This window comes from Ambystoma mexicanum, chromosome 1p, assembly GCF_040938575.1.
Source record: "Ambystoma mexicanum isolate Mex_15411 chromosome 1p, UKY_AmexF1_1, whole genome shotgun sequence".
NCBI lineage: Eukaryota > Metazoa > Chordata > Amphibia > Caudata > Ambystomatidae > Ambystoma > Ambystoma mexicanum.
Genome location: NC_090921.1, coordinates 841,721,333 through 841,736,421, shown reverse-complemented (window position 1 = coordinate 841,736,421; position 15,089 = coordinate 841,721,333). Strand labels below are relative to the sequence as shown.

The window sequence follows — 15,089 nt, the reverse complement described above, 5'->3', positions numbered from 1 at the left end:
ACCAAAGCCAATTCTTCTCGAAGTTATCAAAAGCTATATTTGATCGTAGCGAGGGGGAAGTGATTTTAGGCGGGGACTTCAATGCTGTGGTCAACCCATTAGTGGACTAAACCTTGCCGCCTACAGCAAATGATGGGAACAATTTGAGGGCCCTCACCGCCTTATTGAAAGACCGCTCCCTGATTGAAGTATGGAGATACTATCATCAAGAGGAAAGGGACTATACATATTTTTCGGCAGTCCACGGAGGATTTTCAAGATTAGACATGTTTTTTTGTATCGGATTCCTTGATTCATGATGTCCTGGCAATAGATATACTACCTGAAGCATTAGCGGATCATTCCCCGGTCATGTTAGCTAAACGAATTTATAGCTAAGGCGAATCTCCCACAACTGCCACAAGCCTCATTAGAAGTCCTAGAGGCCCCAATATTGGCGGAAGAAGTCGAATCCGCCATTAAAACTCTTCCAATTGGCAAAGCCCCGGGCCCAGACGGATTCACAAACAAATTTAACAAAACATTTACAAAAAACTCACACCACACCTCACAAAATTGTTCAACATTTTATGGGACACTGGATCCGTCACCCAATCCATGGCTGAATCGAACACAACTCTACTCCTGAAACCCGGTAAAGATCTGACAGATTGTGCCTCTTATCGGCCCATAGCTCTCCTTAACACAGACGCCAAATTGTTTAGCAAGATCATAGCTCAACGACTGATCCCGGTCTATTAGAGTGGGTAATGTTTCCCTCAAACAGGATTTATCCAGGGACGATCGGCCCATGATAATATTCGTAGGGCAATAGATTTGATAACTGTAGCTCCCTCAATACCAGGTCCCCTTTCTTTGCTCTCGTTAGACGCCCATCGGGCCTTCGACAGCATGTCATGGGACTACTTAAGCCGGGTCCTGAAGGGTTTTGGCTTTAGTTGGCATTTCTCCAAGTTGATTCTGGCCAATTTTCAAATCCCCTCTACTCAAATACGAGTACCTGGTCACTGGATGCCACAGATACAGCTCGGAAGGGGAACCAGGCAGGGATGTCCTTTATCGCCCCTAGTATTCGCTTTGGCCATGGAACCCTTAGCCCAACACATCCGCATCCACCACGAAATTCAAGGGTGCGGATGATGTGCTTTGCTTTCTGTGAGAGGCACAGACCTCGGTTCCTCCGCTCATGAGATTACTGGGAAGGTTTGAACAGGTAGCGGGCTTCAAAATAAATATGGCCAAGTCAAAAGGCCTGAATCTCTCTGAAACACCGGAAGTGCTAAATGGCCTACAGAACACCTTTTCGCTTGAGTGGGTGAACACCAAGATAACCTACCTTGGGGTGCATCTAACCCCAACATATGCTGGCCTAGTGAGAGCCAATATTCCTTCCCTGATAAAAGACGTGAAGGATTCAATGCTAAAATGGGACCTCCAGGAGATGTCTTGGCTGGGACGGGTAACAGCCATCAAAATGACGCTACTACCCTGACTACTTTACACCTTTCAGGCGCTCCCAGTGTACATCCCTGAACGTGACTTACACAATCTGCAGAAAGATATAGGCAGATTTATTTGGTAACGTAAAACACCCAGACTGCAGCGTGAGATTCTCACTAAAAGTAGACCTTTGGGAGGTTTGGGGCTTCTCTCAATTCTGAGATATTACCGAGCAACGCAAATTGCTCCATTCTGAGCTGGGCAACGCAAGAGGATCCCCCGAAATGGAGAGACATTGAACAAATGTTTGCAGGGGCTCCCCTCTCCCACCTCCCCTTTCTACCTCGGGAAGTCAGGAATTCCCAGAGGCCCCGTCTCCCAACTACGAGCGCTACACTTCAATGCTGGGACAGGCAGACTACATTAAGAGGACTCGCCCCGGGTTTGGGTCCATTAACCCCGATTACACAGAACCCACTATTCACCCTCGAGCTTCAACCCAACGCATATCGCAACTGGTCAGGCCCAGAGACCCTAAGATTACAGGCACTATATACTGATAATGATCCATTAACTTTCATTCAGTGTAAAGAAAAAATCAACCTCCTAGAAACGGAGAGATTTAGATGCATTCATATTAGACATTGGGTCACTAACCGGGCAGTGAAAAAGACGGCCACCAGACATCCCACAGGCCTAGAACGAACAGTTGCCGAGGGACAACGCCTGCATAAAGTAGCAACCTGCTACCGCCTGCTAGAAAATGCCCCGGAGGAGGAAAAACTGTCATACATGTTAGCATGGGAGAGAGAACTGGGGAGGGTGGTGGTTCCGGAGTAATGGCTGAGTATTTGGGACAGAGCACACAGGTCCTCTAGATGTACAACCATCAGCGAGCGCGCACTTAAAATATGTTATAGATGGTACTTGACACCACAGAGGTTGCATGCGATGAATACAGATTACTCGGATGAGTGCTGGCATGGCTGCGGTGCTAGGGGGGGATCTGGGGAACATGTGGTGGTACTGTCTGATAATTCAATCCTTTTGGTTGGAGATCAGATCTAGAATTAAGGACATATGTGGTACCCTCCTCCCCTTGGACCCATTCATAATGGTGCTGGGTGACACCCCGGATGATGGATCCTACCCACAATCTGGTCCCAGAGTGCGGCTAATCACACATCTACTAATGGCAGCCCGCCTCACACGCGCTCGTTTCTGGAAAGAGCTGGAGGGCCCCCACATCGCTCACTGGTGGGTCAAAGTCCACACACTCATCCGCTCCACACACTCATCCGCTCCACACATTCATCCACACACAATGTGTGTGGCATATGCTATTAACATGTGCAGTCATGTCTTTTTTTGAATTTGTGCAGGTGTTGAGGCACTGGATGCAGTGGAGGAGTTCGTGGAGGAGGAGGAGATGGTTGAGGAGGAAATGTATTCGGACACCCAACCAGGCACCAGTGGAGGACGTGGTGTGGTAGCTCATGGGAATCCATTGGTACTACAGACCATCCTGGCCAGGGGTTTCTCTGAGTACCCATCTGAGGAAGCCTATACCTCTGATGCTGAATCGGACATGGGACCCACATTGCTGTTGCAGGTGAGTGATTCTGCTGTGGATGCTGTTCTGTCCCAAGCCCCTGCGGGGGTGGGGGGGTGAACCCCTCACGGGGCACGTCAGTGTTGGTATGTCCGTCTGTTGTGGGTTACGGATGCCGGGTCACGCTCCACAGTATTTGCTCCTGTTCCTGGGGCAGCTGATCAAGGGAGGAATGCAGTCATGCAGCCACAGGCAGCGCCAGCGCAGCTAGGGCCAGGTATCCTTGGGCCCGGCAGGTGTGGTGTCCGGCAACGCGGTGGCAGTGTGCCACCCGGAAATACTGTGTGGGAGCAATCCATGCATGCTATTGAACAGCAACAGGGGGCATCATGTGAGATGTTGGCTCATGGAATTGATAGGGTGGCCAATTCCATTCCCCCCCCCCCGAAAGACAGATGGAACTCCAGCAGCAGGCATTGCAGTCCACATGCCGCTCTCACAGGTTGGACATGTTGGCCAACAACAGGGACCGACTGGCTGAACTGGGGGCTCTGTGAACAGCCATAGCTGCCGTGGCAGAGGCCCACAGGGCTCCCCTGAGGGACGATAATACCTCCCTCAGATCTACTCTGGCTGCACTTGAGTTGGGCCGCAGTAGACTGGCAGAACAGCAGATGGAGCAGGTGATGCACAACGTCTCTGTCGAACTCCATGCAACCCGTGAGGCCTTGCAAGCGGAGATCTGTACATCCCGTGAGGTCTTGCAAGCGGAACTCTGCATCACATGAGGTGCTGCATGTGGACCTCCAGACCATCATGATGCAGAATCAGACCTTTCAGGTCCGTATGGTCGCTGCCATTGAGGATCAGACCAGGGCTATACGTGGTCAGCCTCCCTTACCACGCACACCTTTTAATGCTACAACAGAGGGCGACGACAGTGTTTAGTCTCAACACCCACACATGTGGGTGTTGAGGTGCACCCCGCACCTTTTCCCTCCTGGGTGCAGCCCCCCCCCCCAACCCCTGGTCCATCATGGCCATTTTATTTTTACTTTATTTTTTGTATATTGTGCATTCATGTGACAGTGTGTTTCTTTGTCTGGCATCCGAAGGCATCCACTGTGTGTTACGGCTGGGCCCATACAGACTTGTCTCATGTTGGTACACTCCTTGCTTGTGCCTTAGGGTCCAGACACATATGCCACTCGTGCTTCCCCTTTCCCCGGGCTTGCAAGGAGGGCAGCGTGTGAAAGTAACTTACACATTGGGCTTCCGTCATTTCTGTGGCCAGTCTGAAGTCCAACCTGTGTATACACCCCTAGTGGGGAATCATGATTGTTCGTCCAGTGCATGGTTACCATACCTTATTTTTTTTTGGACATTGGTAAATGTGCATTTTTTCAGGTTACATCTTCATGTGTTACCTTGACTGTCTCCATTATTGATGCCCTTCCTGCTATATGCGTTAACCTGCGCCCTTTAGCCAGCAGAGAGACACTTAAGATAGAGGGGGCCCATGTGGTAGCTTTCACATTGAGGCACTTGTGCTATTGTGATTGGTCACTATCTGACATTGTCACTGTTGGGTCCTGTGTTTATGACATAGTATGCTGGAAAATGTATTTCGATGTGTCAGAGTGAGTGCACTTTGTGACAATAGTGTTGTGTTGGGAATTTTATGTCACTTTTGACATTGCATGCCATGGCATAGTGTGTCAACCGGGTGACATGGAGTTTGGGAGGGTTTAGGTGACATATCAGAATTTAGATGTGCTGTTTTGCATGGGGTTAGTGGCATACTGCATCTTCAATGTGTGCCTTTTCTTCACAAGGGATTGGGTTGATTAAGTATCTAGGGATGCACACAATGTAGCACTTCCAAGGACACATTCTCAGGGTTGTAAGGTTGGGACAGTTGATTGTCCCTTTGTCATCATTGATTGTCACCTGGAATGTGCCAGGCATGTGTGCACTCCGCAGGAGTGGGATTTTAGGTGAAAAATTGCACCACAAGCTGGGTACGGGCTGCCTCGCCATGTGCCCTTTCCCCTCCCAATGCGCAGCGGGCATGCATGTGGTTGGGGATGTGGGGGCACCACCATGTCCACCGGTACGCCCCGCAGTGTTGCAACTTTGTGCAGGACACATGCTGCCACAATGATCCTGCACACTACTGGTGGTGCATATAGTAGCTGTCCACCGGAGTGGTCAAGGGAGCGGAAGTGTGACTTTAGCACTCAGAATGTGTGCTCCACTATGGCCCTAGTTGCAATATGGGCTGCGTTGTAGCTTACCTGGGGTGGTGTGGTTTTGTGTTAGCGTCATCGTAAGTGCTCAGAGGGTAGGCACTGTCCCCTGGGGAGCTGAAAATGGTTGTTTTAGTTGGCTTCGTCGATTTGTCTCTGTCTAACATGCATGCATGCTCAGACATTTATATTCGCCAATGGGCCATGTTTTGCCATGCCTCCCAGCTTCCAGGTCCTGGTGTAGGGGTGACATTTTGAATATGAAACTATCATGGGTGGACCTTGGATAGTTGGCATATACAGAGATGATGATTCCCTTGGCATCACATACAACCTGCACGTTGATGGAATGCCAGTGCTTGCGATTGCGATAGATGTGCTCTGTGGCCCTAGGTGGACGTAGGGCCACATGGGTGCAATCGATGGCCCCAAGCACTTTGGAGAAGTGTGCCACCCCGTAAAAGTCCTGAACCACGGCCTGCCTTTCTGTGGGTGTTCTGGGCATGTATATGTGCCTGCGGACTGAGGGGCGTGCAGTCATAATTGCAAACACATTCTCCTCCTCCTGCGGTGTCCCGCGATCACTGCTGCGAGGAATGGTACATTCATCATAGCTGAGTTTAGTTTTCACGCGCACTTTTATGCATTGGTTTTGGTGCGCGGGGATGCTTACGCCAGCTTTCACGTGGCGTACGTGTTTCTGGGGTTGCGCGTCTTTTGCCGCGTGCCGGTGAACCCTGTTCGATTCCATGAATACGTGTTAGCGCGCATGTGGGTGTTGCGAGGATTTTACTGCAGTACTTCCCCTGTAACGCCCACATTTACGCTGCTTGTTCCCCATTCCACATGTTCCACCCCCATTTTAGGTGTGTGCACTGGACGGTGTGCGCCTTCACTGGGTATCTCGTGCAAGGCACTTGTGATGTCTCAGTGACATGTTGGACCCGCGCGGATTCAACATTCGCGCGGATTCAGCAAGTTTTGGGCAAGCCACGCGCAATGTGCTCCATGAATCGGTGAATGGGTGCTTGCGTGTTCCCCGTTTTCGGCGCAGATTTATTCCATGAATCGGGCCGTTTATTTTTTAAACTTTGAGCATAATTGCTTCATAGGATTTCTTATGCCCTTTCTGCAAGTATCCTTTTCATCTGAGTGGTTTTACGATACCCCCCCACAAGCATCACACTGAAGGCATGTGATGTTGATTTAAAAACCAACATGGTTTGATTCTATGTGATTTGTGTCCACAACACTTGGATATGTTTTATCTGGAGGGAAGAGAGCACATCAATGTATAAGTAGTGCTTCAAGACCATGTTACCCACTGGTGTGTGGTGATGTGTGATATAGCTAAAGATTTGAATTGTGGTCATTCTGCTTCAAGGTCAGTGTAGTATTAATATACAGATTGCTGCTGTGTCAAATGAGGTAGTGTGTCTGAATGTGCCTGACTGAAATGTCTGGTTGTAAAAGGTGGAGAGTGGAGATGATTATTTTGAGGGTAGAAGATTTGTGAGTACTCCACACATTGGCGTTTAATGCTAGACTCAACTGTCAGACTTCCAGTCTGCAGTTTCTCTAGTAGGTCAATTGGCCCATGCCATTGTCTGCTGTGAAGGCATCGTGAAGTACGACAGACAACAGATTTTAAGTTGAGCAAAAGAATATTAACTTAAATGTCAGGGTTGAAGGCCTAACTTGCCCTATGCTAAGGTGGGATTTCCCTACCTGAATAAAACTAATGGAAATCTGGGTCAAAGAGTTCAACTTAAGACTATGTCCAAAACCTATCCTTGCCCTCACAACTACAATAAACCAATGTGTAGGGATGTAAAAAGTCAAAAGAAACAATGTTCAACAAAACATTATGAGCTTCTTCCAGCTTGCAGCTTTCTTTCATCTCCCTTCCCTAAGTATAAAACAGTTCCACATTAAGTCTCCAAGTACTCTATTCCAAGTTCAAGATGATATCGTTTTGAAACAATCCTCAGGGTTCCATTTCCCAAGCTCCAAGCATTGCAGTTCAAAACACAAAAAGAGCTTTGAGGTTCCGTCCTCAAAGACGACAAGGGTAGTTCATAAGTCTCAGGGTTCCCTTCCCCAAGACTTGTATTTCATCACAGTTCAAAACACACAAAAGAAAGGGGCCTTTGCTGTTCTCTTTATGCAGTTTTGGCCCATGAAGGTTCACTTCCTTTCTCCATATAATGGGGTTAACTTCAGGATTCCATATGATTCATGGAGTTCACTTCACAACATGCAGTGGTTTGATTTAACTTGAAAGTTCAGTTTTTTCTGTTTAATTATAGTTCTTATTCAGTTTGTTGTTCTGTGGGCCTTGGTTTGGTTTAAGGTGGGAAAACGTCTGGAAATGCTGGCCATCTCACAGCTCAACCTTCACTCTGACTCTGTTGGTTGTTTCCATGACCATCAGTCTGGCTTTAGAGCGGCCAGAAGCACGGAAGCTGCTCTCCTGAACATCCGTGAAGATCTGTTCTCCAACCTTGATTCTAACATCCCCTCTGTCTTCATCCTACTTGATCTCTCCTCTGCCTTCGACACGGTCAATGGTACCCTCCTGCTCAGCTGTCTGCATGACAACCTGGGTATCGCTGATCAGGCTCTGGCCTTGCTGACCTCTTTTCTCTCTGATCGACCCTTCCAGGTCCAACTTGGGTCCTTCCTGTCATCTATCCCCATTTCTACCTGTGGTGTTCCCCAGGGGTCTAATCTCCTACCCTGGCTTTTCAACCAATACCTGGCAGCTCTTGCCCACTGCATTGTCTGCTCCAATTTCGGTTGTATACGAATTGTTCGAATGTCAATTGTTCGAATAACAATTGACCTTCTGCACAATTGACCGAATTTAAACGGTCAATTAGGATATATATGCGGGGAGAAACCCCCTGCAGTCCCCCACCCAATCCAACCCCCACCCCAACCCCCCTCCCAATCCCCTTATATTATTATTACACCAACCCAACCCATAATATATATTAAAATGACCATACGGTCAATTGTGCAGAAGGTCAATTAGGACCCCTATTATTCGAACAATTGTGTCATTCGAACAATTGTAAACTAACAATTCGGGTAATACCCCAATTTCCAGTGCTACACAGATGACACTCGACTCATTTTCAGGCTTCCCTCGGCCGCCTCCTCTCCTTCTCGCATCTCAGAGGCCTATCTGCCATTCGGGATTGGTGTGCTGCCAATGATCTCTGCCTGAATGCCAGCAAGACAGAGATACTCCTCATCGGCACACCTTCACCCTCCTTTCCTGTCACTCTTTGGCCGGCCTCACTTGGCCCTCCTCCTACCCCACCTGTGAGGCTAAGAACCTCGGGTCATCTTTCACTCCATGCTGTCTGTCTCTGCCCACATCTCTGTCTCAAAAAAGTCTAACTTCCCACTGCACTTCCTCAGAGGTATTCTACCTTTCCTCTCCTTTCCCCAGAAGCTCATTGTCTCTCGAGCCCTTCACTCCTCCACCCCTAACTCCCTCAAGGTCAGTCGTTTTATTAAGAAACGAGCTGGGGGTAGATCTTTGTCTTTGGCTGGGGCCTCCCTCTGGAACAGCCTCCCTGCCACTCTTAAACTTGAGGAGAACCATCTCCGGTTCCGGAAGCACCTCAAGCCCTTCCTCTTCGCTTCTGCCTTCTCTCCTCTTCTCCCCTGCTGATCTCTGTCTCAGCATCATGCATCTGGTCACCCTCGGACTCTCTGCCTCAGGTACCTGCTCACCTTGCCACCCACCTGCACTGCCTCCGGGCAAACCCTTCCACTGGGGCCTGTATCTGTTACCCTACAGCCCCCCCCCGAACCTGTTTTTCTGCACTTACCTGGCACACCCTGTCTGCTGCCTTATACCTAGCACTTACCACTTGCTGGCTGCACTACCACTGCTTGTTTCTCTTATTCATTTTATTTATTTATGTTTTATTTATCTATTTTCTCCTTGCTCAGCACTTTTCCTGTTTCCCCCCTCCCATGCACTTACCCGTTCTTCCTCTCCCATGCACTTGCGCGTTCTCAATGTCACTGGGCCTAGTAAGATCTTTGTTTTTGTTTTCCCTTGTTCCCCTCCCTTGCCTTGTCACGCTCTGAAACACTAGTGCACGAGCTCGATGCAAATAAAATATCAATAAGGTCTAGTTTTCATTCAGCTATCTCTGTAATATTTATGTATATCACTTCAAAAGAACTTCCCAGTACTCAGACTTTCAAAAACGTTCTGCTTTAAGAGACGCGACCACTCCAGTAGAAAGTATTCTTACACTTTAATGTTCAACAACGGGAAGAGCCTAGGACCGGAGACCTTCGAAAACATGCTCTTCTGAGAGATGCAAGCACTCGCTACTAGTTGCAAAGTATTTCAGCACAATGTAAATGTTCAGTCACTTGGGCTTCGGGCAGCGGGTTTCTTATTTCATAGAAACTCACTGGCTTCTTTAGTAGCTGTCCTTGCAGCGCGGAGCACACAAACAGCTTCTGTTGCCAGCAGTCGGAATCCTGCCCCTTAGATACTTCTGTGCCGACTTCTTGACAAAGGGGATGTTACGCTCGCCTGGTATCCACGGCGCGCCACACAATACTGGATAGAGGTCTAAGCGCTATCCCGTACCCCTCTCTGCTTGGTTATGTGCCAGATGTTGGGTAGCGACCATAACAGGAGAATGGAGGGTTAAGATACTGGTTCTGTGATGGGTGGACTCCCACCTCCCTCTGGTCCAAATCCCCTCCCTTGGGGTTATTGCTCACCTTAGGTTTTTGTGCGTTGAACTTTCCGTCCTGCGTCTCTGTTTAGGGGCGTGTGGTTGGAGTGGGCGTTCCGTGGACCTAGTTGCTTTACTGGTCCGTGTGCCCTTATGTCGGGTCCAGACCGGCTGTGGCTCCGACTCTGCTTGCTGTCTTCCAGGTGAGTTATAATGTCTTTTCCGTCTTTATTCTGTCTTTCTTTCCCTCCGTTTTCTCGCCGTCTTGCTCCACTACACTGTTCCCTAACAATGTCTCTCTTTTGTTTTCACAGAGATGGTTGCGATCTCGGAGTTGCCGCGCCGATGCGCGGAGCGCTGCGCTGTTTATTGGTGTTAATTGCTAACCTGTGTTCTTTTCTCTTCTTCTTTGTAAAGGTTACGCTGATGTTCCGGAGTGATGAGCGATCAAAGCGCTGCTTGCCCAGGTAAGTGCTTTGTTAATGCTTACCTTGTTCCTTCTCCCTTGCAGGTTGCGGTGCAACCCGGAGATGGGGAGGTAAGAGAAGCGCAGGGTGCTGCCAGAACTCGCTGCTTGCCCAGGTAAGAATTGTTGTTCATGCTGTCCTTGTTTCTTTACCTTTGCAGGTTGCGGCAAACTCCGGAGATGGGCGAGGTAAGCGAAGCGCAGGATGGATTGAAGGCCGGTTACTTCACAGGTAAGTGTTCTTGCTCGCTAATGCTGTTCTTGTTGTTCCAGATTATTAATGGAATCCGGATCTAGGGCTTCAGGATCGGGCCACCGGAAAAGCAGATGAGCAGGAGCTGGACACGGTGAGCGTTACGCTGCAGGAGTACAGAATAACCCGAAGCATGTTCTGCTGTTTGGGTGTGGTTTAAATAGCCCAGGTAAAGTAGTTCCAGGCCCAGCCACACCCAAAACACTAGACCACATGGCTTGGTTCTAAAGAACTGAGCTGTGTAGTAGGCCTCCATGTTGGATTAAGGTCTAAAACTGGTATTGCTTTAATTTCTGATAATGAGCCTGGCGCCGGACTGACTCCATGTATGTTTCTGATGGAGTTTTAAGGCCGTTGGGGCCAGTGTGAAGGGCTTTAGCCCCACTGCTGCCTTGGGGCTGTTATACCTGAGGGGGTCAGGGGCATGGATCATGACAGGGTAGTAAGCAATTTGATTGAAAGGACAGTCTTTCCACCTGGCTCCCTTATCTGCCGCCAGTATGGTTCATGGAGCTCCTTCTCCCACGCCAGGCTTTCTCAGACCACCTCTCCTTGTCACCAGCGTCTCGGCATGCTGTGCACCACGGACCTTCCCACAGCAGTTCCCTCCAGCAGCTTGCCTCTCTTCCAACAAGGTTCCCTGCTGATCACACAGGCCTTCCTGCTGCTGCTCCCTGTGTTGCTTTTTTTCTCCCTTTTATACGCCTGCAACCCTCTTAACAGGTTGCAGGTGCGCTGTCTCAATCAGCCTGCCTGACCATGATTAGGAGGACATGTCTGACCTTCACAACCCCATTTCAGGCATCTTCTTTGTCCCAGTACCGTCCCAGTACAAAAGTGGTGAGATTGTATGGTGTTCATTACTCTCAATTACCTCTTCCTCGTCTCAGTATTGTCCAGTGTCCCATGTGCGGAATTGAGGGGAGCTGGCTTAAAATAACCCATAAAGGTTGGGAAGGTTTAGATTGATAGACAATAGGAAAATGGGGATACCATGTCTCGCCTTGGGGCATCCCATTCCCAATCCTCAAGGACCCTTGACCCAGGTGATCCTCCCTCGCTTCTCTGCCCCCAGGGTGAGGATCCAAAAGGGATGGCCTTCCCCTGGCTACCTGCGCAGAGGATCCAATGGGTTAGGAGTGAGAACACCCTCAAGTTTATCATATCACCTGGATGCAGTCTCATGGTTGTTCTGGGCTCCGTTTTATGAGCTGAACTGAGGAAATTGTCCAGTGTGGCAAACCAGAAGAAGGACTCTGACTACAGTGTGCCATGTTGACTTGATGATTTATTCAAATGAAAAGAAAAGTCCTATCAAGCCCTACTGCTATGAGGGAAGTTCTTCTACCTAACCAACTAAAAAGATTCCTTGCCAGTCCTCAAATAGTCCTGAGTCCAAATCCTAGTCAGCTAACTGACCCTGCCACTTAGGAAAACTAAACAAACAGGAGGAGGCCGGAGAAATGGCATCTGTCATTGGCTTCTGCCTGGTCCAATCACTTGGATCTCTTTTCCATAGGTTTTAAAAGTTCATCAATGTCACAAAACATAGTTCACAACTCTCTGAGGGTTCTAGATGTCAAATTTCAGTTCTTTACAATACTCTCACTCCAGGAAGAAAGGTTTTCCTAAAACAATTCCACCAATTTTGACTTGGTTCTGGACAGTGTTTTTGTTTTATACTTGCATGCTGGAACCCTCCAGGTTCTCTCTCTCTCCAGTTGGGATCAATCTATTTCGTGATTCTTGGGCTTCCCAAAGTCTTCTGGCACTCTGATAGGCTTACTTTATCTTAGTCTCGGTTGGGCGTCTGCCCGCTCAGATTTTCTCGGTTCCTGTAACCCTTATGGCTTTCCCAGCCTCAACCGTTGACCCTCTAATCATCTTGCGTCACCTTGACTTTAGTAGGGCGCCTGCCTGCTTGGGTTTATCCGTCTCACGCAACCTTTGTGGCTTTCCAAGCCTTGAAAGTCTCTTTGCCCCTCTCAACAGCATTGCCTCTTTAGGAACATTTGCTTCCCTTCCACTCCTTGGCTCGCGATTTAATACACTTCTGGTGGGGGGAGCTCAGGCTTCTGGGCACTCCTCTGTAGTCTGGTCTCGGCGTCGGGTAATGTGCCCCAGGCTCACCACGACTTCTGTGTGGTCGCACCACCAGGCGAAATGTTTGCTTGATGGTCTCTCTTCCAACCTTGTCTTCACGGTAGGTTCAGATGCCAGCCTTCTGGCTTCTTGTAACGTTTTGATCGCTCCCTCCAAGCTACCACAGTCGAGCATTGCTCAGCCCCTCCAGGACTTCTCTCTGTCAGAGGTTCACCTCTGCGTAGGATTCTTCCTCTCGGATTCAAAGTTCTTTATGGCTTTACTGTCTTGATTGCCTATGATTAGACGTGACCACGAGCCTCTTATCTCCACCTTGTTTGAGGCTGTGCAAACAGATCCATGGTCATCAGTCACTCATGTTAAAACTCACCCTAGGCTGTCTCTCAGCGCTAAAAGACTGGTATGCCTAGGTTCATCAACATGATTAAACATATAGAGTCAGGAATTGTAAAGTTCTTGGACTCGAGATAGCACTCTGATGCGTTGCTCTGAATTATACACTTGACACAGGGGTCATCATGTTAATGCATTTAATAGGACCCCCTATCTTCTGAGGGTTCTTATTCTTATTAAAGAAACTAAAGCAAAAGCAGATATAACATGACATCACACCTATGAACAAGATTGCCATGTGGGCCAAGAGCATCAAGAGCATGTTTGAATGTGTAAGTAATGGAACAAGTGGTGTTTAGTTTAAACACATGGGTAACCTATATCTCTTATTAAGCTACGCAACACTATACGCCTTTACAGCAAGCGTCAAGCTGTCACTCACATTTAGAGCGGAGTGTGCTTCAAATGAAACTGCTCCTTCTGGGGTTGACAAGTTCTGCTTAACTGGGAATGGCTATCTCGCGTGTATGCTGCTGCTTCTGCTGTGCACTCCTCCCGAGCCCCTCCGGTTTGAAACTGGACTGGCAAGTCTGCTGGCCTCCCTTAGTCTTCCTTTTCCCTCCTTGTGCTGGGCTATATATCAAGTAAAGTGGCGGCCCTGCACATGTGGGTCCGTCATGTCTGCTGTTGGGAACAGTGAGAGTGCTAGCATGTCACTTGGTTCGTTCGAGGTAGAATTCCTATGTGAAACTACATTAGATGTTTTTTTTTAATCTCTGTACCCGTTAGTGTCTTCACTGTAATCTATGGCATTTTGTGAAGTTCTGCAACACCACAGCATCATACTTCTGCAGGCTATCTTAGCCGACTGTCTGTTATCAAGGAATATATTTCTCACTTGTTACTCAGTGCTTCCCATTGTACCCTATGGGCCTTAACTGTGTGAGGTTAAAAGGCTGCTATCAGATAACACTTACTTCTCCAGCATGGGGTCTGGCATGGATTCACATGCTCATGAATATTCCCCGTCGTCAGGCCGGGAATCCTCGGTATAGAAAAAATCAGTATCAGTATCAGTTTCGTTTCTGATCTGTCTTTCTTAGTAGTAACCAATCACTGGTCTCTGGGTCATACTGCCCCCAGCCAATGACTGCCCTCTCCCCTACGCCCCGCCTCTGGCAGCCATCCTCAGATTTTTACCGCGCGTTCAAGTGTTGGGAGTCCTCGTGCTGTAGCTCTCGAGCTTTTGCTGCGTTTTCGTGTTTTTTCAGGATATTTTTCTTATTTTTCGGTTAAATAGAGCCTCAAGCTCCACCGTTTCTACATCCGATCAACGGGGACCCGTTTCGGAGTTTTCTATGCCCCTCAAGGGTGAAGATTTCGTCGAGTTACGCTTTTGGAGGATTCCAGAAGTTCCGGGGCCTACCCCGGACATGGCCCAGGAGAAAGGAAGCTCGACTCCCGGGAAGCTGTTCAGGACCTGCCCCGGATGCCAGCTTCAGAATGTGTTTAAGGAGGATGAGCATTTGTTATGCCTCTAGTGTCTCCATGAGGACAAGACGCACGTGGAGAAGGACTGTGCGTTTTGTGGGAACATGTCGGAGCGGACCATGAAGGATCGCCACCTCTGTCTCGCCAACTGGCTGGAAGGGAAGAGCCCGTCAGGCGAGAAGAAGAAAAGAAGTCCGACCGGTCTTCTAAGTCCTGTGAGGGCGCCCTGGCGACGGGGGCCCAACAAAAGGCCAAGCACCGCGAGTCCGCGGGCACCGGGAGCGCCGAACGGTCAGGCTCCTTGGCTGCCAGGCAGGGCGCATCCTCCCCGGCGCCATCAAACACGAGCCAACGCTCTGGCTCGGGTAAGAGGAAGTCCGAGAACCCGGCAAAGCTTCTGGAGAGGCCCCGGTCGATCTCGAAGATTCCGGCAGAGGGGGAGCGAGGCTCGGACCCTCCCCCCAAGGTGAAGGCCACAGGTGTA

At 49.1% G+C, this 15,089-nt stretch overlaps 1 protein-coding gene across 2 annotated transcripts in view; it reads left to right on the top strand.

Annotated features, from left to right (window-relative positions):
- ATMIN (ATM interactor) overlaps positions 1 to 15,089 on the top strand; it is a 221,333-nt gene that overhangs the window by 167,073 nt on the left and 39,171 nt on the right. Inside the window, exon 4 of one of the 2 annotated variants that reach the window (XM_069652842.1) lies at positions 2,823 to 3,052. The exons of the other annotated variant lie outside the window; for it this stretch is intronic. Coding sequence (XP_069508943.1) covers positions 2,937 to 3,052 — 116 coding nt within the window. The 5' untranslated portion in view covers positions 2,823 to 2,936. The remainder of the gene's footprint in view (positions 1 to 2,822; positions 3,053 to 15,089) is intronic. 2 annotated transcript variants of the gene reach the window in all.